We start from the raw sequence: 27,830 nt of genomic DNA, 5'->3' as shown, positions 1-27,830 counted from the left end.
CGTTGAAATTGTTGCATGTTGCATTTATATTTTTGTTCAGTATAGATCAAATCAATTCTTATATGTCACATGCGCCGAATAAAACAGGTGTAGTAGACCATACAGTGAAATGCTTACTTACAAGCCCTTAACCAACAATGCAGTTTTAAGAAAATACCTAGAAAGAAAGTAAGAGATAAGAATAACAAATAATTAAAGAGCAGCAGTAAATAACAATAGCGGGGCTATTTACAGGGGGTACTGGTAGAGTCAATGTGCAGGTGCACCAGTGTCGAGGTATTGAGGTAATATGTACATGTAGGTATAGTTATTAAAGTGATAGGGGGGGGGGGCAATGCAAATAGTCTGGGTAGCCATTTGATTAGCTATTCAGGAGTCTTATGGCTTGTGGGTAGAAGCTGTTAAGAAGACCCTACTGAGTATTTCCAACCCCACTTTTACATCGACACATAAAAATATTTTTGTCTCTTAAAGCCAACATGTAATTTATAGGCCTAATGCATTGGGGGAATTTATTTATCTTTGGAAAATGTTTTAAAACCCACAAATAATGCAAATGTCACATAAATATGAACAAATAATGATCATTGTTAATGTTTGGACAGTTGTTTTTGGTTATATACACACACACACACACACATATATATATACACACATAATAATTATATATATATACACATAATAATTATATATATACTGAATAATTACTATTACGAGCGGAACTTTTATTTTGAAATTCCGTGAACCGGAAGTACTTTTTTAAGGTTGATGACGAAATGCTGGTGTAAGGAAGTGCACATCAAATTGGATAATGATTTAGCTACAATGATGCTATTTCAAATGTTAACAGTAAGTTCTACTATGCATATATTTTGTTGAAGTATTGTTGTAGTAACACTAGTCGTTAGTTTGGTTGACATTAAACTCTGGTTGATTAATCTTTTGCCGTTAGAGCCGCTACAGTTAGTAGTTAGCTACTATGGCTTGAAATGTTGGGATATTTGACGAATGACGACTACCTGTTAGGGTTAGGCGGATGCTTGCTAGTCTAGGTAACTAGCTGCTGTACTAGTTACACACTATCGTCGCCAGCAGGTAGCTAGCTAAGCGAGTTTGCAGGAGAGAAGTTAAAGTTAACCAACTGCCCTCGTAGAGCCAGTGGTTAAGGAACTTGTGAACGTACGTAGCTAGGTAACTAACTAGGCCTGGCTTGTTAGCAAACTAACGTTAGATAGTTTGTGTTAGCTTTCTAGTGTAAGTTAGTCGAAGTGTGTAGTCACGACCTTGTTCACTACAACTAACTAACTAGTTGGTGGTAGCTACTAATGCAGAATTTATGGTAGGTCAGTTAACTACTTACTTTGTATTCAATAAATATTGACCAATAAATAGCCCATAGCCAGCCTATCGTTACGTTTAGGATCACAGACACCGATCACACCACATAGCAGGACTTTTTGACCCCACAGTTGTCATGACTGTTTGAATGTACAAGACAAGTATGCATAATAATTGCAGGTCAGTTAAAAACACATTTTTATTTACAATTATGGCTTGGCAAGGGGCAAGTGTATCTTTACTTTTACTTCAGTAAAATTAAAGATACCTTTTAATAGAAAATTACTTTAGTAAAAGGGGAAGTCACCCAATAAAATACTACTTGAGTAAAAGTCTAAAAGTATTTGTTTTTATACTTAAGTACCAAAAGTAATTGTAATTGCTAAAATATACGAAAGTATCAAAAGTTAATTAATTTACGTATAGCCAGGGGCATGCTCCAACACTCAGACATCATCTGTAAAATAAGCATGTGTTTAGTGAGTCTGCCAAATCAGAGGCAGTAGGGATGACCAGGGATGTTCTCTTGATAAGTGTGTAAATTAGACAATTGTCCTGTTCTGATAAGCATTCAAAATGTACCGAGTACTTTTGGGTGTCAGGAAAAATGGAGTAAAAAGTACATTATTTTCTTTAGGAATGTAGTGAAGTAAAAGTTGTTAAAAATATAAATAGTAAAGTACATATACCCCAAAAAACACTTAAATAAAAATACTTGAAAGTATTACTTAAGTACTTTACACCACTGAGTAAATTACTTATTAAGTTAGAGTTCATATGAGGAAATCAGTCAATTGAAATAAGTACATTTTGCCCTAATCTGTGGATTTCACATGACTGGTCACAGATATGTAAAAGAAAAAAATGGGCCTTAGGATCTCGTAATGGTATTTTCGTGCATTGAAATTGCCAATTGATAAAATGCAATTGTGTTCGTTGTTCGTAGCTTATGCCTGCCATACCATAACCCCACCACCACCATGGGGCACTCTGTTCACAACGTTGACATCAGAAAACCACTAGCCCACACGATGCTATGAACATGGTCTGTGGTTGTTAGGCTGTTTGGATGTACTGCCAAATTCACTTACACCTGGCGCCTCGCTTCACATTTTTAGGAAACTGCAGTATTGAATTTTTTAAAAGTATTATTTCTTACACTGTTACCCCAGGAAATCTTAAGTCTTATCACATACAGCTGGGAAGTACTATTGGATATAAGAGCAATGGCAACTTACCAACATTACGACCAGGAATACGACTTTCCCGAAGCGGATCCTCTGTTTGGACCACCACCCAGAACAATGGATCGAATCCAGAAGGGGCAGACGGAGCAGTCTTCTGGTCAGGCTCCGTAGACGGGCTCACCGCTCCCGAGTATACTACTCGCCAATGCCCACAAATTTCGAGAAAGGGTTGCCTTCCAGAGAGACATAAGAGATTGTAACATTCTCTGTTTAACGGGAACATGGCTCACTCGTGATATGTTAGCAGAGTCGGTACAGCCACCCGGTTTCTTCATGCATTGCTCCAACAGAAACAAACATCTCTCTGTTAAGAAGAAGGGCGGGGGTGTATGCCTTATGATTAACGAGTCATGGTGTGATCATAACAACATACAGGAACTCACATCCTTTTGTTCACCTGGCCTAGAATCCCTTACAATCAAATGCCGACCGCATTATCTACCAAGAGAATTCTCTTAGATTATAATCACAGTCGTGTATATCCCCCCAAGCAGACACCTCGGCGACCTTGAAATAACTTAATTGGACTCTATGTAAACTGGAAACCACATATCCTGAGGCTGCATTTATTATAGCTGGTGATTTTGCACGACCCGGGCTGACAAAATTCTGGATCATTGTTACTCTAACTTCCGCTACGCATACAAAGCCCTCCCCCGTCCTCCATTCGGCAAATATGACCACGACTCCATTTTGTTGCTCCCAGCCTACAAACTAAAACTAAAACAAGAAACGCCAGTGCTGAGGTCTGTTCAATGCTGGTCTGACCAATCGGATTCCACGCTTCAAGATTGCTTCGATCACGTGGACTGGCATATGTTCCGGATAGCCTCAGACAACAACATTGATGTGTACGCTGATTTGGTGAGCGAGTTTATTAGCAAGTGCATCGATGATGCTGTACCTACGGTGACTATCAAAACCTTCCCCAACCAGAAACCGTGGATTGATGGCAGCATTTGTGCAGAACTGAATACGCGAACCAATGCTTTTAATCGTGGCAAGGCGACCGGAAACATGACCGAATACAAACAGTGTAGCTATTCCCTCCGCAAGGCAATCAAACAAGCTAAGTGTTAGTATAGAGACAAAGTAGAGTCGCTATTTAACGGCTCAGACACAAGACGTATGTGGCAGGGTCTACAGTCAATCACGGATTACAAAAAGAAAACCAGCCCTTTCGCGGACACCGATGTCTTGCTCCCAGACAAACTAAACAACTTCTTTGCTCGCTTTGAGGACAATACAGTGCCACTGACAAGGCCTGCTACCAAAATCTGCGGGCTCTCCTTCACCGCAGCCAACGTGAGTAAAACATTTAAACGTGTTAACCCTCGCAAGGCTGCCGGCCCAGACAGCATCCCTAGCCGCGTCCTCAGAGCATGCACAGACCAGCTGGCTGGTGTGTTTACGGACATATTCAATCAATCCCTATCCCAGTCTGCTGTTCCCACATGCTTCAAGAGGGCCACCATTGTTCCTGTTCCCAAGAAAGCGAAGGTAACTGAGCTAAACGACTATCGCCCCGTAGCACTCACTTCCGTCATCATAAAGTGCTTTGAGAGACGAGTCAAGGAACATATCACCTCCACCCTACCTGACACCCTAGACCCACTCCAATTTGCTTACTGCCCCAGTAGGTCCACAGACGACGCAATCACACTGCACACTGCCCTAACCCATCTGGACAAGAGGAATACCTACAGTTATAGTCGGAAGCTTACATACACTTAGGTCATTAAAACTCATTTTTCAACCACTCCACAAATTTCTTGTTAACAAACTATAGTTTTGGCAAGTCGATTAGGACATCTACTTTGTGCACGACACAAGTAATTTTTCCAACAATTGTTTACAGATGGATTATATAACTTATAATTCACTGTATCACAATTCCAGTTGGTCAGAGGTTTACATACACTAAGTTGACTGTGCCTTTAAACAGCTTGGAAAATTCCAGTAAAGGATGTCATGGTGTTAGATGCTTCTGATAGGCTAATTGACATCATTTGAGTCAATTGGAAGTGTACCTGTGGATGTATTTCAAGGCCTACCTTCAAACTCAGTGCCTCTTTGCTTGACATCATGGGAAAATCAAAAGAAATCAACCAAGACCTCAGAAAAAAATTGTAGACCTCCACAAGTATGGTTCATCCCTGGGAGCAATTTCCAAACGCCTGAAGATACCACGTTCATCTGTACAAACAATAGTACGCAAATAAAACACCATGGGACCACACAGCTGTCATACCGCTCAGGAAGGAGACGCATTCTGTCTCCTAGAGATGGACGTACTTTGGTGCAAAAAGTGCAACTCAATCCCAGAACAACAGCAAAGGAGCTTGTGAAGATGCTGGAGGAAACAGGTACAAAAGTATCTATATCCACAGTAAAACGAGTCCTATATCAACGTAACCTGAATGGCCGCTCCGCAAGTAAGAAGCCACTGCTCCAAAACCGCCATAAAAAAGCCAGACTACGGTTTGCAACTGCACATGGAGACAATGATCATACTTTTTGGAGAAATGTCCTCTGATCTGATGAAAAAAAAATAGAACTGTTTGGTCATAATGACCATTATTATGTTTGGAGGAAAAAGGGGGATGCTTGCAAGCCGAAGAACACCATCCAAACCGTGAAGCACGGGGGTGGCAGCATCATATTGTGGGGATGCTTTGCTGCAGGAGGGACTGGTGCACTTCACAAAATAGATGGCATAAGGTAGGAAAATGATGTGGATATATTGAAGCAACATCTCAAGACGTCAGTCAGGAAGTTAAAGCTTGGTCGCAAATGGGTCTTCCAAATGGACAATGACCCCAAGCATACTTCTAAAGTTGTGGCAAAATGGCTTAAGGACAACAAAGTCAAGGTATTGGAGTGGCCATCACAAAGCCCTGACCTCAATCCTATAGAAATTTTGTGGGCAGAACTGAAAAAGCGTGTGCGAGCAAGGAGGCCTACAAACCTGACTCAGTTACCCCAGCTCTGTCAGGAGGAATGGGCCAAAATTCACCCAACTTATTGTGGGAAGCTTGTGGAAGGCTATCTGAAACGTTTGACCCAAGTTAAACAATGTAAAGGCAATGCTACCAAATACTAATTGAGTGTATGTGTGACACACTGGGAATGTGAGGAAAGAAATAAAGCTGAAATAAATCATTCTCTCTACTATTATTCTGACATTTCACATTGTTAAAATAAAATATTGATCCTAACTGCCCTAAGACAGGGAATTTTTACTAGGATTAAATGTCAGGAATTTTGAAAAACTTAGTTTAAATGTATTTGGCTAAGGTGTATGTAAACTACCAACTTCAACCGTATGTAAGAGTGCTGTTCATCGATTACAGCACAGCACTTAACGCCATTGTACCTTCCAAATTCGTCATTAAACTCCAGACCCTGGGTCTCGACCCCACCCTGTGCAACTGGGTCCTGGACTTTCTGACATGCTGCCCCCAGGTGGTGAGCGTAGGAAACAACATCTCCACCCCGCTGATCCTCAACACTGGGGCCCCACAAGGGTGCGTTCTCAGCCCTCTCCTGTGTACTCCCTGTTCACCCATGACTGCGTGGCCATGCACGCCTCCAACTCAATCATCAAGTTTGCAGACGACATTACAGTGGGTAGGCTTGATTAACAACAATGACGAGACGGCCTACAGGGAGGAGGTGTGGGCCCTCGGAGTGTGGTGTCATGAAAATAACCTCACACTCAACGTCAACAAAACAATGGAGATGATCGTGGACTTCAGGAAACAGCAGAGGGAGCAGCCCCCTATCCACATCAACGGGACAGTAGTGGAGAAGGTGGGAAGTTTCAAGTTCCTCGGCATACACATCACGGACAAACTGAAATGGTCCACTCACACAGACAGTGTGGTGAAGAAGGCGCAACAGCACCTCTTCAACCTCAGGAGGCTGAAGAAATTTGGCTTGCCACCAAAAACACTCAACATTTACGGATGCACAATCGAGAGCATCCTGTCGGGCTGTATCACCGCCTGGTACTGCAACTGCACCGCCCACAACCGCAAGGCTCTCCAGAGGGTAGTGATGTCTGCACAACACATCACCGGGGGCAAACTACCTGGCCTCCAGGACACCTACACCACCCGATGTCACAGGAAGGCCAAAAAGATCATCAAGGACAACAACCTCCCGAGCCACTGCCTGTTCACCCCGCTATCATCAAGAAGGCAAGGTCAGTACAGGTGCATCAAAGCTGGGACCGAGAGACTGAAAAACAGCTTCTATCTCAAGGCCATCAGACTGTTAAACAGCCATCACTAACAGTGAGTGGCTGCTGTCAACATACTGACTCATCTCTAGCCACTTTAATAATTAAAAATGGGATGTAATAAATGTATCACTAGTCACTTTAAACAATGCCACTTTATATTATGTTTATATACCCTACATTACTCATCTCATATGTATATACTGTACTCTATACCATCTACTGCATCTTGCCTATGCTGTTCGGCCATCGCTCATCCATATATTCTTATTCATTCCTTTACACTTGTGTGTATAAGGTAGTTGTTCTGAAATTGTTAGATATTACTGCACGGGTCAGAACTGGAAGCACAAGCATTTTGCTACACTCACATTAACATCTGCTAACCATGTGTATGTGAACAATAAAATTTGATCTGATTCGTAAAAGATGTTAGAGGCGACATATGGTAGAGAAATTAACATTACATTCTCTGGCAACAGCTCTGGTGGACATTCCTGCAGTCAGCATGCCAATTGCACGCTCCCTCAAAACTTGAGACATCTGTGGCGTTATGTTGTGACAAAACTGAACTGGACATTTTAGAGTGCCCTTTTATTATCCCCAGAAAAGGTGCACCTGTGTAATGATCATGCTGTTTAATCAGGTTCTTGATATGGTACACCTGTCTGGTGGGATGGCCCGTGATGGCACAAGGTCGGTATGACAATCTAGATACCGCCCAAGCCTAGTTGCCGCCACTCCAAAAAATAAGCAAAAGAAAAGTTCATGTATTGTTTTGTATTTCTTGATGGTAAACATTGTCAGTGTAACCTGAAATGACTAAAAACAGAAAGTATGTAAAAATGATAATGGAGCAATATGTTTTTGAATAAGAATCTTTGAAAACTAACAGTCACAAATTGAAAACTAGACAGTTGGAGAGAATCTAAAATTCATAAAATGTCGTGGCACGTGGCCGCAATTTTGTTAAAATGTTTGAGTCGCTCAGATAGCATAAGAACACAGGATAAGCCATGTCACAATGAAAAAGAATATCAAGAAATTAGCTTTGAAGCTGAAATGTTTTATCTCAGCCCCAAGACAAAAAGTGTATCATTGCTTTAAAAAGCAAAATATTGTCTCTGTGGCCAAGAGGGCCTTTAAAAATGTTGGCCACAGCCACTACCATGCCCCCCACAATCATTGTAGCTCAAGAACTCAATTCAACTTCCTCTTGCAAGTAACGCCCATTAGCAGTACGCAGTCAGACCAATCTATCGTAGATGCTCCTATTTTTCAGATGTCATGGAGAAATGTGCTGAATAGTGCAATTTCTGTTTTGAAACATGGTTTTTATTTATGATTTTAACAATCCATAATTGAGTAGACTTTGTGCCGTAAGAACTGAACATCTCAGAATGTTGCCTACATGAATGTCATATTTGACTCAGCTCTGGCTAGGCAAACCATTTTAGTATGTGTTAGACTGAGCCCCAACCAAATCCTTTTCCTCCCTCCCCCTTTGTTCCAGGTGCCTAGTCAAACCTTGCCTTAGTGTGGGACCCCCGGCCTGGGTATGGCTCTAATCGAGGGGGTGGGGGACGAGGTCACCCTGCTCTTTGGGGCGGTCCTCCTGCTGCTGGTACTGGTGATTGCCTGGGCCTCCACGCACACGGCCGAGCCCCCCGAAAACCTCTTCACCACACCCCCTACCTCCGCCTCCTCCTCTTCAGTCTCTGCCTCCCTCCAGCTCCGGACCGGCCCCTCTGATCAGCACCCGGCTCCAAATAACATCACCACCAATGACAGCGACAGTCCGGAGTTGCCACCCACCACAACCACTCTGGTCAGCCTGACCCCACCTTTGGGGGAGGAAGGTAAGGCAGAGGCGGGAGGACAGATTCCTGAGGGGGGTGGAGAAAGGGGAATAGAGGGGGCAGGTGGAGAGAGCAGCCTTCTGGAAGAAGAGGGGTCGGGCTTCAGGAGGGATGGTATGAGACACCGAGACGGCGTCGGAGGTGGCCAGGCTGGAGCCGGCCCCTCTCCTTCCCCTTCTTTCCCCACCCCGACTCCACTAGACAGTGCCTCAAGTGACAGCCACTTCCCTGATGTGGATACTGCTGCCGCTGCCGAGAGGAACATGGTCTTGCGTCTTAAGTTCCTCAACGACACAGAGAGGATGGCCCAGGTCAAGCCTGAGGACACCATTGGTTACATCAAAAGGTACCTATTCTTTTGAGGTTTGTATCTATCTATTGCATTTGGCCTATTCATTCATATGAACACTGAGACATGCATTCAATTTGGTTGGTCTCCTAGTTAAGAGGGCGGCTTACCCACCATACAAGTACACCTACACTTTCCCCTATTTTTTCCAGGGACTATCTGCAAGTTTAAACATGTCTTTAAAAAAAATGTAATTGAACCTTTATGTAGAGACTTGCAGGGATTAACCAAGTGCAAGGCTAACTCATTCTCAACAGTTGAAATTGCAGAGCCGTCTCACAGCATTCTGTGTCTCCTTCTAGACCTTGGGGATGGTGACGCACATGGCAAGGTGTTTCAGGAGGCTTTTTAGGCTGACTTATAGCATCAAGGGAATCGACTTAATAGTCTTCCAAATCCTGAGGCAATATAGGGATTATATTGTTTGAATATAATCCCTATGGTTAAGATTTGGGTAGTGTGTTTACATAGATTCACACTGGTGCCGACCACTATTGAGGCTGGCAGAGGTGAAGGGGTGGGTGTGTATCAATCAGACCTGCGTTCATAGAACTATATTTCAATTACTTTCAAATACATTTGGCAAAAAGCATTAAGATTAGGTTATGTGAAAATACACCTATATTTAATTGAGTATTAAATGCATTTAGAAAGTATTGGCAGGCATTTACAACTATGTCTATTTGAAGAAGACTAGTTGTTTTGCGCTGTGTATTTGAAAATACCCAAAACACGAAAGAGTATTTCCAAATAAAAATACTGCTGCTTGTGGCAACATACTGCTGAGTCTCATTTGAAGATGGTGTACAATTTATAATGTGGTGCCCTTAACTATGTAGCTTATTTCAAAGTGGGAAACCATTGTTTATGTTTTAGGGTTCGATTTACAAAGGGACGTTCTATATGAATTCAATCACTCTTTTACCTCACCCCCTTTGATTTGAACAAAACCTTCCATACATGTTTGCCCATGGTAGAAGTGTTCAGAGAGCGACGTTTTGGACCTGAATTTCAAAATATTAAGGAGATGGAGGTTCTCAAAGTTTACCCATCTGCACATTTAATGACCCCCCCCCCCCCCCCAAAAAAAATATCACATTTACATAAGTATTCAGACCCTTTGCTATGAGAATCAAAATTGAGCTCAGGTGCATCCTGTTTCCATTGATCATCCTTGTGATGTTTCTACAACTTGATTGGAGTCCACCTGTGTTAAATTCAATCGATTGGACATGATTTGGAAAGGCACACACCTGTTTAGAACCACCGAGACTCTTCCTAGAGCTGGCCGCCTGGCCAAACTGCGCACCGGGGGAGAAGGACCTTGGTTAGGGAGGTGACCAAGACACAATGGTCACTCTGACAGAGCTCCAGAGTTCTTCTGTGGAGATGGGAGAACCTTCCAGAAGGCCAACCATCTCTGCAGCACTCCTCCAATCAGGCCTTTATGATAGAGTGGCCAGACGGAAGCCACTCCTCAGTAAAATGCACGACAGACCGCTTGGAGTTTGCCAAAAAGCATCTAAAGGACTCTGACCATGAGAAACCAGATTTTCTGGTCTGATGAAACCAAGATTAAACTCTTTGGCCGGAATGCCAAGCATTATGTCTGGAGGAACCCTGGCACTATCCCTACTGTGAAGCGTGGGGGTAGCATCATGCTGTGGGGATGTTTTTCAGCAGCAGGGACTGGGAGACTAGTCAGGATTGAGGGTAAGATGAATAGAGCAAAGTACAGAGAGATCCTTGATGAAAACCTGCTCCAGAGCCCTTTAAGATCTCAGACTGGGGCGAAGGTTCACCTTCCAACAGCACAACGACCCTAAGCACACAGCCAAGTCAACGCATGAGTGGCTTCGGGACAAGTCTCTGAATGTCCTTGAGTGGCCCAGCCAGTGTTCGGACATGAACCCGATTGAAAATCTCTGGAGAGACCTGAAAATAGCTGTGCCGCGACGCTCCCCATCCAACCTGACAGAGCTTGAGTGGATTTGCAGAGAAGAATGGGACAAAACCCTCAAATACAAGCGTGAGAAGCTGTAGCATCATACCCAAGAAGACTCAAGGCTTTAATCGCTGCCAATCGCTGTTTTTAATACATTTGCAAAAATATCTAAAATACAGTTTTTGCTTTGTTATAGGGTATTGTGTCGATTGGGGGGGGGATATTTAATACAGACTTTAGAATAAGTCTGTAACGTAACAAAATGTGCAACAGGTCAAGGGGTCTGAATACTTTCCGAATGTGTTGTACATGTAAATTCCAAAAACGGTCATAGCTCAGAGCCTATTTTACTATATAAAGTTACTGAGGAATAATTATCATATGAAAAATTGTTTTGTGGGCATGATCTTTGCATCTGCAACTGTGCGTCTGACTCATCATTATAAACGATTCATTCATGGTCATCCATAATCATGGTAGCATCCACATTAATCTAGCGCAAACATATTCTATTCTTATTTACAATAAAAGTAACTTCAAATTGACACTAGATTACTTAACAATTCATTTCTATTGGGCACAACATAATTCCAAACACGACCAAAACAAACTGCAAATGCATCCAACAAGTTTGTAGTCACAAGCTTGATGTAGTCATTGCGTGCTAGGAATATGGAATTAAATAAACTTTTGACAAAATTGAATACACCAAGTGAATTTGTCCAAACACTTATGACCCCTTCAAATGTGGGGACTTGATACATAAAGTGATTTAATTTCTAAACAGTAAATCAGATAGGTATGAAAATACCCTGAAATAAAAGGTGACATGTACTGTCACGTCATTTAAAACATTGCATATCAAATAGAAAATGCTGGAGTATATAGCCAAATTGAAAGTTTTAGCTTCACTGTCCAAAAAAGTAGGGGAGTGTTGCCATTGGATCTTGAGGAATATAACTTATAAATGTCTCATGAACTTATACTGAACAATTATATAAACACAACATGTCAACTATTCATGAGCTGAAATAAAAAATCCCAGAAGTTTTCCATGCACACAAAAAGTTAACTCTCAAATTTTGTGCACAAATTTGTTTATGTCCATTGCTGAGCATTTCTCCTTGGCCAAGATAATCCATCCACCTGACAGGTGAGGCATATCAAGAAGCTTGTGCTGGTGACAATAAAAGGCCACTTTTAAAATGTGATGTTTTCTCACACAATGCCAAGTTGTGAGGAGTGTGCAATTGGCATGCTGACTGCATTAATGCCAGGCAGATTGCAGACAGCGTGTATGGCGTAGTGTGGGCAAGCGGTGGGTTTATGGTATGGGCAGGCATAAGCTATGGTCAGCGAACACAATTGCATTTTATCGATTGACATTTGAATACACAGAGATACCGTGATGAGATCCTGAGGATCATTGTCGTGCCATTCTTCCACCTCCATCACCTCATGTTTCAGCATGATAATGCACGGCCCCATGTTGCAAGGATCTGTACACAATTCCTGGAAGCTGAAAATGTCCCAGTTCCTTCATTGCCTGCATACTCAACAGACATGTCACCCATTGAGCATGTTTGGGATGCTCTGGATTGACGTGTACGACAGCGTGTCCAGTTCCCGCCAATATCCAGCAACTTTGCACAGCCATTGAAGAGGAGTGGGACATCAAGCCACAATCATCAGCCTGATCAACTCTATGCGAAGGAGATATTGGCGGGCAAATGGTCACACCAGATACTGACTGGTTTTCTGTTCCATGTCCCTTCTTTTTTTGTTTAAAGGTATCTGTGACCAACAGATGCATATCTATATTCCCAATCATGTGAAATCCATAGATTTGGGCCTAATGAACTATCCTACCCCAGCAGAACCTAAAATATAAGGGCAATTCTAGCATTATGGATGTGACACCCCCACGCAATACCACAACTTTAATGTCTTAGAAAATGGACAAACAGAACATACATTAAACGTTTGGTGTGTGTTTCTATAGTCCCCCTTGGCGAGGGTGTATACCCCAAAAAGCAGACGTTGTGGATGTGAATGGCCAAGCTTTTTGGGGAGATATTAGCAAAAGTCTGAGTTCGTAAGGCTTGGGTAAAAACATGGTTAGCCATTTCGAAGGAAAGCTCTGCTGAACACAAAAATCATACATTGGAAAATATTGTTATTTCCAATATTACCTTGGAGAGAATAAATAACCGTTATGGAAGTTACACCCTTTGTTATGGATGGGACTGAGTCTGAAATAGACATTTGTTGTCGCCTGGAACATTTCAGCAGAAGGTAAAGTACTTTAGGGTAGCCTGAATAATATACTGCATAGACTAAGGCCAGGCACCACACCCTAATAGGGGCATTTGTACTCTTTACATACACTGAGTGTACAAAACATTAAGAACACCTTCCTAATATTGACTTGCACCCCATCTTTCCCCCTCAGAACAGCCTTAATTCATTGGGGCATGGACTCTACAAGGTGCTGAAAGCATTCCACAGGGATGTTGGTCCACGTTGTGTCCAATGCTTCCCACATTTGTGTCAAGTTGGCTGGATGTCCTTTGGGTGGCGGACCATTCTTGATGGTGGACCATTCTCAAAATGTTGAGCGCAAACCCAGCAGTGTTGCAGTTCTTGACACAAACTGGTGGGCCTAGCACCTACTACCATACCTTGTTCAAAGGCACTTAAATCTTGTCTTGGCCATTCACCCTCTGAATGGCACACATACACAATCCATGTCTCAATTAATGTCTCAAGGCTTAAAAATCCTTCATCTACACTGATTGAAGTGGAATCAATAAGGGATCATAGCTTTCACTTGGTCAGTCTGTCATGGAAAGAGCAGCTCTTCATAATGTTTTGTACAATCAGTGTATATCACAATTAACCTTAACCAGTTGAATGTAGACACAAATTTGAGATTTGTAATAAAATATACTTGTGCCTATACCACCAATTAAATTGGAGACCAAATGAAACCTTGATGGAAGTTGGCTTTACAGAGAGTTTCAAGATGATCTGATGTAAGGTGCATGTTTTACAAAAACATTTAAAAAAACGAAAAAACATGGATGTTGTTACATTGCAGTTGCAATCGTTCCTCTATCTTGTTACATGACTTTAGAACTCGCAAATAAATCCCAGGACACTTCAGTGTGGTCTGTATTACTTAATTCAGATGTTAACTTCATAAACACTTGGGGACCGCTGTGAGTGTCCAATATAATAGCCAACATTCATGCAATTTCTTACTTAAACTCGTCATATAAAGCATACATTCCAACATATAGTTCATGACATCTGCTAGATCATCTGGTCTACGACCACTCTCGGCTGATGTTGTCCACGTGTTGCATGTGGTCTTCCCGGAGGTTAACCACAATATGAGAGAAAACTACCTAACTCTGATGTAACCCTTGTCCTTTCTCCCCAACCCCACTTCAGGACCTACTTCGCCGGTCAAGAGCACCAGGTGCGTCTCATCTACCAGGGCCAGCTGCTTCAGGACGATGGCCAGACACTGGCCTCGCTAAACCTGGCTGACAACTGCGTCTTGCACTGCCACATCTCCCAGCACGCCACCAGGGCAGCACCAGCAGGGGTCCGGGCTGCCGACCAGGTCCACGTGGCCCTCAACGTGGGCAGCCTCATGGTGCCCCTGTTTGTGCTCATGCTGTCTGTGCTCTGGTACTTCCAGATCCAGTACCGTCAATTCTTCACCGCACCCGCCACCGCGTCACTAGTGGGCATCACCATTTTCTTTAGCTTTGTGGCGTTTGCGGTCTATCGCCGCTGAGGTGAGTTTCCCTTTGGTACGAGCCACATCCCGGATGTTCTTAATGAGCTTAGTTAATTTGCAGTAGTAAAAGTGGCTCCGGATTGTCTCGTTCTATTTATCTGCAATGATGTGGAACAGCAAGACAGACAGCTATTGCCTCAGTAGGTGTCCTCTAGTCTACCATATTGTGTTTTCACATGAGTGCAGATGAAGGGGAGATGAGGCCATTTTAGACTATCGAGATGTACCCTTACTTAGCTCCCCTCCTTTCGTGGCCACTATTCTCTGTGAAACAAGCTTTCTGTCACACTTTCCTTCCCCAAATGCTCCATTGAAGTAAAGAAAAATGTCACCAGATGGATGTGCTATGATAATTTTCTTTCCCTGTGTTTTTTCTGTATAGCGATTCTCATTGTGCCTATCCTAATATTACAGTTTCTTTTCTTATGTATTCTGGTATGCTACCGCCTCCAGTTTAGTTGGTGCTTGCCTGTAGATGAGTCTATTTTTGGGGCTAACCCCCTTTTGACTCGAGGCAGGACTTGGACTTGGCCAGAGGACAATTTGTCTGTTTGCCTGTCTGCAGTCTTTCTCACTGCAGTGATGGAGGTTCAACTGCCGTTGTGCTGTATGTATGTATGTATGTTGGGACTTAAAGCCTAATTTTTGTTTAAAATATGGCTTTTGAAAGGAAAAGATTCAAATTCTATTAAATCATTCTTTTATTTACTGCTGGCTTTTGTGTGTGCATCTTTTGAAGAGGTTTTCAATATTTCAACATTGGGTTTGCATCAGTCATTGTTTTTGGGCTTGAAGCTCTATAATTCATTTTCAATATTAACCATTCATTTATTAAAGCTACAGATCGGGATTTGGGAAGTTGTTAGGTCATTTTAATTTGTGATATTTACCCATCGATTCTTTCATCTTTGTGGACTGCACAGATCCCGAAGCTTCTGCGCATGTACGGGATGCTCTACTCTGGTGAATTTCAGTGATGAATGGCGCTCGTTTAATCAAGTTAGATCAAAGCTGAATCAATGTCTGCAAGATCACATAATGATAGTATTCTACATAACAGAACCAAATATAATAGCACAGTATAACATTATTTTAAGACAAAAAATACTGCCGCATGATTGGTTGCATTTTTCTCTCGTGGCCAAAACTCAACGTGCGCCACTAGGCAAAATATTGGTGGAGTGCTGCAGAGATGGTTGTCCTTCTGGAAGGTTCTCACATTTCCACAGATGAACTCTGGAGCTCTGTCAGAGTGACCATTGTGTCTTGGTCACCTCCCTTACCAGGGCCCTTCTCCCCCGATTGATCAGTTTGGACAGGTGGCCAGCTCTAGGAAGAGTCTTGGTAGTTCCAAACTTCTTCCATTTAAGAATGATGGAGGCCACTGTGTTCTTGGGGACATTTGGTACCGTTCCCCAGATCTGTGCCTCGACACAATCCTGTCTCGGAGCTCCTTTGACCTCATGGTTTGGTTTTTGCTCTGACATGCACTGTCAACTGTGGGACCTTATATAGACAGGTGTGTGCCTTTCCAAATCATGTCCAGTCAATTGAATTTATCACAGCTGGACTCCAATGAAGTCGTAGAAACATCTCAAGGATGATCAATGGAAGCAGGATGCACCGGCGCTCAATTTTGAGTCTCATAGCAAAAGGTCTGAAAGGTATCTGTTTTCACTTTGTCATTATGGTGTATTGTGTGTAGATTGATGAGGAAAACATTTTATTTAATACCTTTTAGAATAAGGCTGTAACGTAACAAATTGTGCAACAAGTCAAGGGGTCTGAATACTTTCCGAAGACATTGTATATGCTTCATGAACAACACCTATTTCTTCATGCAACAAACCTGGATAGTTAGATTGCTTTACTTTGAGCTTAATTCTAAGGGGCCAGTATAAATTGGTGAGCGGGAGATATTTTGGGGGTTCTTGCATTGGAATTATATTGAATTCTGCTTATGTCACGCTAAACCACAATAAAAATAATGTTCAAATGCCGAGACTCCGAGACCACTGATTGAGTGCTTTTGAAGTGATAGGTTGGCGCGAAATCTGTAGCCTGTCTCCAATGTGCTTTATCAGCAGAAATGACAGTGCCCCTTATACCGGGCGCTGTCCATTCCAGATCGATTACCAGGACGTGTACTCAAAGCATGCGCGGACCAACTGGCAAGTGTCTTAACTGATTTTTCGACCTCTCCCTGACCGAGCCTGTAATACCTACATGTTTCAAGCAGACCCCCATAGTCCCTGTGCCAAAGAAAGCGAAGTTAACCTCCCTAAATGACTACTGCCCCGTAGCACTCACGTCTGTAGCCATGAAGAGCTTTGAAAGGCTGGTCATGGTTCACATCATCCCAGAAACCCAAGACGCACTCCAGTTTGCATACCGCACCAACAGATCCACAGATGATACAATCTCTATTGCACTCCACACTGCCCTTTCCCACCTGGACAAAAGGAACACCTATGTGAGAATGTTCATTGACTACAGCTCAGCGTTCAACACCATAGTCCCCACAAAGCTCATCACTAAGCTAAGAACCCTGGGATTAAACACCTCCCTCTGCAACTGGATCATGGACTTCCTGATGGGCTGCCCCCAGGTGGTAAGGGTAGGTAACAAGATATTTGCCTCCATGATTCTCAACACGGGGGTACCACGGGTGCGTGCTCAGTCCCCTCCTGTACTCCCTGTTCACCCACGACTGCATGGCCAAGCACAACTCCAACACCATTAAGTTAGCTGACGACAGTTAGCTGACCTCCGCCTTTAGGGAGGAGGTCAGAGAGCTGGCTCTGTGGTGCCAGGACAACAACCTATCCCTCAACGTGAGCAAGACAAAGGAGCTGATCATGGACTACAGGAAAAGGAGGTCCGAACACGCACCCTTTCAGATCAAATGGGGCTGTAATGGAGCGGGTTGAGAGTTTCAAGTTCCTTGGTGTCCACATCACCAACGTACTATTATGGTCCAAACACACCAAGACAGTCGTGAAGAGGGCACGACAACATATTTTCCCCCTCAGGAGACTGAAAAGATTTGGCATGGGTCACCAGATCCTCAAAAAGGTCTACAGCTGCACCATCGAGAGCATCCTGACCGGTTGCATTACTGCATGGTATGGCAACTGCTCGGCTTTCGCCCCTAAGGCACTACAGAGGGTAGTGCGTACGGCCCAGTACATCACTGGGACCAAGTTTCCTGCCATCCAGGACCTATATACTAGGCGATGTCAGAGGAAGGCCCCAAACAATTGTCAGACTCCAATCACCCAAGTCGTAGACTGTTCTCTCTGCTACCGCACGGCAAGTGGTAACGGAGCGCCAAGTCTAGGTCCAAAAGACTCCTTAACAGCTTTTACCCCCAAGCCAAAAGACTGCTGAACAATTAATCAAATGGCCACCCTGACTATTTACATTGACACCCCCCCCCCCCCCCCCTTTGTTTTTACACTGCTGCTACTGGCTGTTTATTATCTATGCATAGTCACTTTACCCCTACCTACATGTACAAATGTACGGTACCCCCTGTATATATCCTCGTTATTTTATTGTGTTAGTTTTTATTTGATTTAGTAAATATTTTCTTAACTCTATTTCTTGAACTGCATTGTTGGTTAAGGGCTTGTAAGTACGCATTTCGCGTTAAGGTCTACACCTGTTGTATTCGGCAGATGTGACAAATATGATGTGATTTGATATTCACTAAAGCAAGGCTTGTTTTGGTAATGAATATAGGCTACAAGATAAATAGGCTGTTTGTAATAGGTGAATTACCCTTTGTGAAAGAAGCGTACACACAGTACACACAGCTGTCTTACTTTTTGGGCCTTCACCAGTTTTTATCCCTGCTTCCTCACTGCCTCCCTCTGCTTAAGGCCTCGGCATGCTTCAGTTCCCGACAGCCGAAGTTGGCTAGACGAACCAAACGAGTTTGTTCGAGTACTTCCTTAAGACATTCGCTTGAAAAAACTAGAAAAAAGTCAATATTACTGTTTGTCCATTTTGAGATGCCGTAGCCAGTATACACTTTCTCAAAATAGTCAGAATTAATCTAAGATAACTCAAGAAATCTGTCAATTATCTTTACTTTTTTATCTAACTAAAATGTTTGGTGCAGTATTTCTAAATGAAAAAAATTATGTGCATAAAAACGAGTCGTCTCTCATTGAATGACAACAAAGACTTTACTGAAGAATCCCTACTGTTTACCAATCACCGACGAAGGGGCGTAGACTTTGGGTACGGACTTCGGCTCGCCTCAAGAAAAATTGCCTGAACAACCAAATTACACCTTAATCGAAGTCCAAACTAAGAAAAACATCACAAAACGTCACAATATATGCACATACTCTTCCGAACTGTTTTGGCTGGGAAGGCCTCCAGCTCCCCTTGAAAGAAGGCAGTGGCAGTGAGGCCTTCTGCTTTGTAAGTCTGGCTTTTTTAGAGCAGGTAAAGTACTTTACCTCTCTGGTCTGATAAAATCAACAGGTGTAGACCTTACATTGAAATGCTTACTTACAGGCTCTAACCAATAGTGCAAAAAAGGTATTTGGTGAACAATAGGTAGGCAAAGAAATAAAACAACAGTAAAAAGACAGGCTATATACAGAAGCGAGGCTATAAAAGTAGCGAGGCTACATACAGACACCTGTTAGTCAGGCTGATTGAGGTAGTATGTACATGTAAATATGGTTAAAGTGACAATGCATATATGATGAACAGAGACTAGCAGTAGCATAAAAGAGGGGTTGGCGGGTGGTGGGTGGGACACAATGCAGATAGCCCGGTTAGCCAATGTGCGGGTGCACTGGTTGGTCGGCCCAATTGAGGTAGTATGTACATGAATGTATAGTTAAAGTGACTATGTATATATGATAAACAGAGAGTAGCAGCAGTGTAAAAAAGAGGGGTTGGGGGTGGCACACAATGCAAATAGCCTGTGTAGCCATTTGATTACCTGTTCAGGAGTCTTATGGCTTGCGGGTAAAAGCTGTTGAGAAGCCTTTTTCTCCTCGACTTGGCACTTCGGTACCGCTTGCCATGCGGTAGTAGAGAGAACAGTCTATGACTGGGGTCTGACAATTTTTAGGGCCTTCCTCTGACACCGCCTGGTATAGAGGTCCTGGATGGCAGGCAGCTTAGCCCCAGTGATGTACTGGGCCGTACACACTACCCTCTGTAGTGCCTTGCGGTCAGAGGCCAAGCAATTGCCGTACAAGGCAGTGATGCAACCAGTCAGGATGCTCTCGATGTTGCAGCTGTAGAAACTTTTGAAGATCTCAGGACCCATGCCAAATCTTTTTAGTTTCCTGAGGGGGAATAGGCTTTGTCGTGCCCTCTTCACGACTGTCTTGGTGTGTTTGGACCATGATAGTACGTTGGTGATGTGGACACCAAGGAGCTTGAAGCTCTCAACTTGCTCCACTACAGCCCCATTGATGAGAATGGGGGCGTGCTTGGTCCTCCTTTTCCCGTAGTCCACAATCATCTCCTTAGTCTTGGTTACGTTGAGGGATAGGTTGTTTTTCTGGCACCACCCGGCCAGGTCTCTGACTTCCTCCCTATAGGCTGTCTCGTCGTTGTCGGTGATCAGGCCTACCACTGTTGTGTCGTCTGCAAACTTAATGATGGTGTTGGAGTCGTGCCTGGCCATGCAGTCGTGGGTGAACAGGGAGTACAGGAGGGGACTTAGCACGCCCCCCTGGGGAGCTCCAGTGTTGAGGATCAGCTTGGCAGATGTGTTGCTACCTAGCCTCACCACCTGGGGGCGGCCCGCCAGGAAGTCCAGGATCCAGTTGCAGAGGGAGGTGTTTAGTCCCAGGATCCTTAGCGTAGTGATGAGCTTTGAGGGTACTATGGTGTTGAACGCGAAGCTGTAGTCAATGAATAGCATTCTCACATAAGTGTTCCTTTTGTCCAGGTGTGAAAGGGCAGTGTGGAGTGCAATAGAGATTGCATCATCTGTGGATCTGTTTGGGCGGTATGCAAATTGGAGTGGGTCTAGGGTTTCTGGGATAATGGTGTTGATGTGAGCCATTACCAACATTTCAAAGCACTTCATGGCTAAGGACGTGAGTGCTACGGGTCTGTAGTCATTTAGACGCGTTGTTTTTGTGTTCTTGGGCACAGGGACTATGGTGGTCTGCTTGAAACATGTTGGTATTACAGACACAATCAGGGACATGTTGAAAATGTCAGTGAAGACACCTGCCAGTTGGTCAGCACATGCCCGGAGCACACGTCCTGGTAATCTGTCTGGTCCCGCAGCTTTGTGTATGTTGACCTGTTTAAAGGTCTTACTCACGTTGGCTACGGAGAGCGTGATCACACAGTCGTCACACAGTCGTCCGGAACAGCTGATGCTCTCATGCATGTCTCAGTGTTGCTTGCATAGAAGTGATTTAGCTCATCTGGTAGGCTCGTGTCACTGGGCAGCTTGCGGCTGTGCTTCCCTTTGTAGTCTGTAATAGTTTGGAAGCCCTGCCACATAAGACGAGCGTCGAAGCCGGTGTAGTATGATTCAATCTTAGCCCTGTATTGACGCTTTGCCTGTTTGATGGTTCATCGCAGGGCATAGCAGAATTTCTTGTAAGCTTCCAGGTTCGAGTCCCGCACCTTGAAAGCGGCAGCTCTACCCTTTAGCTCAGTACGAATGTTGCCTGTAATCCATGGCTTCTGGTTGGGGTATGTACGTACAGTCACTGTGGGGACGACGTCCTCGATGCACTTATTGATAAAGCCAGTGACGGATGTGGTGTACTCCTCAATGCCATCGGAAGAATCCTGGAAAATTTTCCAGTCTGTGATAGCAAAACAGTCCTGTAGTTTAGCATCTGCTTCATCTGGCCACTTTTTTATAGACCGAGTCACTGGTGTTTCCTGCTTTAATTTTTGCTTGTAAGCAGGAATCAGGAGGATAGAGTTGTGGTCGGATTTACCAAATGGAGGGTGAGGGAGAGCTTTGTACGCGTCTATGTGTGTGGAGTACAGGTGATCTAGAATTTTTTTCCCTTTGGTTGCACATTTAACATGTTGATAGAAATTTGGAAGAACTGATTTAAGTTTCCCTGCTTTAAAGTCTGGCCACTAGGAGCGCCGCCTCTGGGTGTGTGGTTTCTTGTTTGCTTATTTCCTTATACAGCTGACTGAGTGCTGTCTTAGTGCCAGCATCTGTCTGTGGTGGTAAATAAACAGCTATATTAATGAATGGATGAGCCATCAGCGGGACTTTGGCTGGCCACATGCTAGACATGTAATCATTACATTTTTTCACCATCCTCTTGACTGCAGCCTGGGTCATGGGCATCCTGGGGAGGACCCCCCGTGGGTGGGTTTACAGGAGCAGGTGGCGTGGCAGGGGATGTGACTGAGACACTGACCGTTTCACGCTCTGCAGTAACATAATGCCACAGCTGTCAAGAATCCAGAAGCTTCTCTGGGCTGGTGTTAAGAGCAGATCCACCCACTCCAGGATGTCTTTCCCTGTGGTGCTTCCCTGTGGTCTTTCCCTGTGGTGCTCTGTCCATCGATCGTGGTCTAATACGACCCTTGCTTGATGGGCCCAGAGCAGGCAGCACAGGGAGAAGCTGTCAGGGACAGTGGTGTTGTGGCTGGCAGCGGCCAAGGTGTGCTTGGCAGACCTAAAAGAAAGGCACAATATTCTTTGAATGACAAAGCCTTGACTATACACTAACCTAAATAGTGTGTGTTTGTGTGTGAGACAGAATGAGTTACAGTGCCTTCAGAGGGTATTCGCACCCCTTGACTTTTTCCAAATGTTGTTGTATTACAGCCGAACTCAGTTGCCGGAGAGACAAGAAACCGCTCAGGGATTTCACCATGATGCCAATTGTGATTTGAAAACAGTTAGAGTTTAATGGCTTTGATAGGAGAAAACTGAAGATGGATCAATAACATTGTAGTTACTCCACAATACTAACAATACTAACAGAGTGAAAAGAAGGAAGCTTGTACACAATACAAATATTCCAAAACATGCATCCTGTTTGCAATAAGGCACTAAAGTAATACTGCCTGCATCATGTAATGAGTATGCTTGTCATCGTCAAGGACTAGGGAGGTTCTTTTATAATAAAAATAAACGGAATAGAGCTAAATACAGGCAAAATCCTAGAGGAAAACCTGGTTCAGTCTGCTTTCCAACAGACACTGGGAGAATATTGCACCTTTCAGCAGAACCATTTTTTAAATTTTATAAATGTTTTATTTCACCTTTTATTAAACCAGGTAGGCTAGTTGAGAACAAGGTATTGGCAAATGCCAAGATAAAGCAAAACACATACAACAACAGAGTTACACATGGAATAAACAAACATACAGTCAATAATACAGTAGAGAAAAATCTATATACAGCATGTGCAAATGACGTAGGTTAAGGGAGGTAAGGCAATACATAGGCCATGGTGGCAAAGTAATTACAATATAGCAATTAAACACTGGAATGGTAGAATGTGCAGGAGATGAATGTGCAAGAAGAGATACTGGGGTGCAAAGGAGCAAGATAAATAAATACAGTATGGGGATGAGGTAGATTGGATGGGTTATTTACAGATGGGCTATGTACAGGTGCAGTGATCTGTGAGCTGCTCTGACAGCTGGTGCTTAAAGCTAGTGAGGGAGATGAGTCTCCAGCTTTAGTGATTTTTGCAGTTCGTTCCAGTCATTGGCAGCAGAGAACTGGAAGGAGAAGCAGCCAAAGGAAGAATTGGCTTTGGGGGTGACTAGTGAGATATACCTGCTGGAGCACGTGCTATGGGTGGGTGCTGCTATGGTGACCAGTGAGCTGAGATAAGGCGGGGCTTTACCTAGCAGAGACTTGTAGATGACCTGGAGCCAGTGGGTTTGGCGACGTATGAAGCGAGGGCCAGCCAACGAGAGCGTACATGTCGCAGTGGTGGGTAGTATATGCGGCTTTAGTGACAAAACGGATGGCACTGTGATAGACTGCATCCAATTTGTTGAGTAGAGTGTTGGAGGCTATTTTCTAAATGACATCGCCGAAGTTGAGGATCGGTAGGATGGTCAGTTTTACGAGGGTATGTTTGGCAGCATGAGTGAAGGATGCTTTGTTGCGAAATAGGAAGCCAATTATAGATTTAACTTTGGATTGGAGATGTTTGATGTGAGTCTGGAAGGAGAGTTTACAGTCTAACCAGACACCTAGGTATTTGTAGTTGTCCACATATTCGAAGTCAGAACCATCCAGAGTAGTGATGCTGGACGGGCGGGCAGGTGCGGGCAGCGATCGGTTGAAGAGCATGCATTTAGTTTTGTTTGAATTTAAGAGCAGTTGGAGGCCACGGAAGGAGAGTTGTATGGCATTGAAGCTCGTCTGGAGGTTAGTTAACACAGTGTCCAAAGAAGGGCCAGAAGTATATAGAATGGTGTTGTCTGCGTAGAGGTGGATCAGAGAATCACCAGCAGCAAGAGCGACATTGATATATACAGAGAAAAGAGTCGACCCGAGAACAGAACCCTGTGGCACTCCCATAGAGACTGCCAGAGGTCCGGACAACAGGCCCTCCGATTTGACACACTGAACTCTATCTGAGAAGTAGAGAACAGGCAAGGCAGTCATTTGAGAAACCAAGACTGTTGAGTCTGCCGATAAGAATGAGGTGATTGACAGAGTCGAAAGCCTTGGCCAGGTCGATGAATACGGCTGCACAGCATTGCACAGAACATGGTTGCCATGTTCTCAGAATATAGGATATTAATGTCCCCAAAAATGGCATTACACATCATATCTTGTTACTGTGCCAATCAAGGCCCTAATAGGTGAACCACTGATCCATTCATAGGTCTTTGTCTGTTGGCAAGGTTAGGGATACTATCACACAGTGCTTTTAATGTATAGAGTTTTCAATGTAGATATGTTACACACTTCAGCATAGATGATTACATTGTGCATGTTCATTTATACAGTAATTATTATTCTACACGTCTTCACCTGGGATTTGAAATCACAACGTCTTGTTCACAGTAGAGGTCGACCGATTAATAGGAATGGCCGATTAATTAGGGCCGATTTCAAGTTTTCATAACAATCGGAAATCGGTATTTTTGGACACCTTTATTTAACTAGGCAAGTCAGTTAAGAACACATTCTTATTTTCAATGACGGCCTAGGAACAGTGGGTTAATTGCCTTGTTCAGGGGCAGAACGACAGATTTTACCTTGTCAGCTCGGGGATTCAATCTTGCAACCTTACGGTTAACTAGTCCAACGCTCTAACCACCTGCTTTACATTGCACTCCACGAGGAGCCTGCCTGTTACGCGAATGCAGTAAGAAGCCAAGCTAAGTTGCTAGCTAGCATTAAACTTATCTTATAAAAAACAATCAATCAATCATAATCACTAGTTAACTACACATGGTTGATGATATTACTAGTTTATCTAGCGTGTCCTGCTTTGCATATAATCGATGCGGTGCGCATTCGCGAAAAAGGACTGACGTTGCTCCAACGTGTACCTAACCATAAACATCAATGCCTTTCTTAAAATCAATACACAAGTATATATTTTTTAACCTGCATATTTAGTTAATATTGCCTGCTAACATGAATTTCTTTTAACTAGGGAAAATGTGTCACTTCTCTTGCAACAGAGTCAGGGTATATGCAGCAGTTTGGGCCGCCTGGCTCTTTGCGAACTAATTTGCCAGAATTTTACGTAATTATGACATAACATTGAAGGTTGTGCAATGTAACAGGAATATTTAGACTTATGGATGCCACCCGTTAGATAAAATACGGAACGGTTCCGTATTTCACTGAAAGAATAAACGTTTTGTTTTCGAGATGATAGTTTCCGGATTCGACCATATTAATGACCTAAGGCTCGTATTTCTGTGTGTTATTATGTTATAATTAAGTCTATGATTTGATAGAGCAGTCTGACTGAGCGATGGTAGGCACCAGCAGGCTTGTAAGCATTCATTCAATCAGCACTTTCGTGCGTTTGGCCAGCAGCTCTTCGCAATGCTTCAAGCATTGCGCTGTTTATGACTTCAAGCCTATCAACTCCCGAGATTAGGCTGGTGTAACCGATGTGAAATGGCTAGCTAGTTAGCGGGGTGCGCGCTAATAGCGTTTCAAACGTCACTCGCTCTGCGACTTGGAGTAGTTGTTACCCTTGCTCAGCAAGGGCCGCGGCTTTTGTGGAGCGATGGGTAACACTGCTTTGATGGTGGCTGTTGTCGATGTGTTCCTGGGTCGAGCCCAGGTAGAAGCGAGGAGAGGGACGGAAGCTATACTGTTACATTGGCAATACTAAAGTGCCTATAAGAACATCCAATAGTCAAAGGTATATGAAATACAAATCGTATAGAGAGAAATAGTCCTATAATTCCTATAATAACTACAACCTAAAACTTCTTACCTGGGAATTTTGAAGACTCATGTTAAAAGGAACCACCAGCTTTCATATGTTCTCATGTTCTGAGCAAGGAACTTTTAAACGTTAGCTTTCTTACATGGCACATATTGCACTTTTACTTTCTTCTCCAACACCTTGTTTTTGCATTATTTAAACCAAATTGAACATGTTTCATTATTTATTTGAGGCTAAATTGATTTTATTGATGTATTATATTAAGTTAAAATAAGTGTTCATTCAGTATTGTTGTAATTGTCATTATTTAAAAAAACAAAAAAATATTTAAACGGCCGATTAATCGGCATCGGCTTTTTTGGTCCTCCAATAATCGGTATCGGCGTTGAAAAATCATAATCGGTCGACCTCTAGTTCACAGTACTCTGATCTTCCTGCTACGCCACCATGTCCGTGTAAGGTATCAGTTAATCTGACTATTTGTAACGATCGTCGTCATATTCCTCCTCCTCGGATGAGGAGGAGCATGGATCAGACCAACACGCAGCGATGTATGTGGACATAATGATTTATTAGACAAACGACGAAACACAAAATAACAAAACGAACTAAACAGACCTAAACTTACATGAAACGAAGAACACACGAACAGGAACAGACAAACCGAAACAGTCCCGTGTGGTAACATGTACTGACACGGAAGACAACCACCCACAACAAACAATGTGAAACAACCTACCTTAATATGACTCTCAATCAGAGGAAACGCCAAACACCTGCCTCTAATTGAGAGCCATACCAGGCAACCCATTAACCCAACATAGAAAACACATAACATAGACTACCCACCCAAAACTCACGCCCTGACCAATTAAACACATGCCAAACAACAGAAAACAGGTCAGGAACGTGACAGAACCCCCCCCTCAAGGTGCGAACTCCGGGCGCACCCCTACAACTCAAGGGGAGGGTCTGGGTGGGCATCTGTCCACGGTGGCGGCTCCGGCGGTGGACACCACTCCACCACTGTCTTTGTCCCTCTCCTTCGCGTCCTTTGAGTGGCGACCCTCGCCCCCGACCATGGTCCAGGAACCTTCACTAAGGCCCCTCCTACATAGAGGAGACAGCTCAGGACAGAGAGGTAGCTCAGGACAGAGAGGTAGCTCCGGACAGAGAGGTAGCTCCGGACAGAGAGGTAGCTCCGGACAGAGAGGTAGCTCCGGACAGAGAGGTAGCTCCGGACAGAGAGGTAGCTCCGGACAGAGAGGTAGCTCCGGACAGAGGGACAACTCTGTACTAATGGCAGCTCCGGACTGGGTGGCAGCTCCGGACTGGGTGGCAGCTCCGGACTGGGTGGCAGCTCCGGACTGGGTGGCAGCTCCGGACTGGGTGGCAGCTCCGGACTGGGTGGCAGCTCCGGACTGAGTGGCAGCTCATGACTGGAGGGCAGCTCATGACTGGAGGGCAGCTCATGACTGGAGGGCAGCTCATGACTGGAGGGCAGCTCATGACTGGAGGGCAGCTCATGACTGAAGGGCAGCTCATGACTGAAGGGCAGCTCATGACTGAAGGGCAGCTCATGACTGAAGGGCAGCTCATGACTGTAGGGCAGCTCATGACTGTCGGGCAGCTCATGACTGTCGGGCAGCTCATGACTGTCGGGCAGCTCATGACT

The 27,830-nt window shown here is 43.9% G+C and overlaps 1 protein-coding gene across 4 annotated transcripts; it reads left to right on the top strand.

The window, feature by feature from the left end:
- Positions 1-763: 763 nt before the first annotated feature.
- On the top strand, positions 764-15,501 carry tmub1 (transmembrane and ubiquitin-like domain containing 1). 4 transcript variants are annotated; one of them, XM_039003656.1, is made up of 3 exons: positions 764-849; positions 8,342-9,033; positions 14,438-15,501. In XM_039003656.1, exons 2-3 carry the CDS (start codon positions 8,387-8,389, stop codon positions 14,787-14,789), a joined length of 999 nt encoding a protein of 332 aa, XP_038859584.1. In that variant the 5' UTR covers positions 764-849; positions 8,342-8,386; the 3' UTR covers positions 14,790-15,501. The 4 variants fall into 4 exon arrangements, with proteins under 4 accessions (XP_038859584.1, XP_038859585.1, XP_038859587.1 ...); XM_039003657.1 differs by lacking the exon at positions 764-849 and adding an exon at positions 1,066-1,179; XM_039003659.1 differs by lacking the exon at positions 764-849 and adding an exon at positions 1,173-1,191.
- Positions 15,502-27,830: the final 12,329 nt, after the last annotated feature.

Source organism: Salvelinus namaycush, chromosome 11, assembly GCF_016432855.1.
Source record: "Salvelinus namaycush isolate Seneca chromosome 11, SaNama_1.0, whole genome shotgun sequence".
Classification (NCBI taxonomy): Eukaryota; Metazoa; Chordata; class Actinopteri; order Salmoniformes; family Salmonidae; genus Salvelinus; species Salvelinus namaycush.
The sequence above is the reverse complement of the archived record's forward strand: the minus strand, read 5'-3'. Positions and strand labels throughout refer to the sequence as shown.

Excerpts from the sequence above, each read along its gene's own strand:
- tmub1 (XM_039003656.1), top strand. The coding sequence starts at position 8,387 with ATGGCTCTAATCGAGGGGGTGGGGGACGAGGTCACCCTGCTCTTTGGG. Across the intron at positions 9,034-14,437 it reads ACCATTGGTTACATCAAAAG|GACCTACTTCGCCGGTCAAG; the intron begins GTACCTATTCTT and ends ACCCCACTTCAG.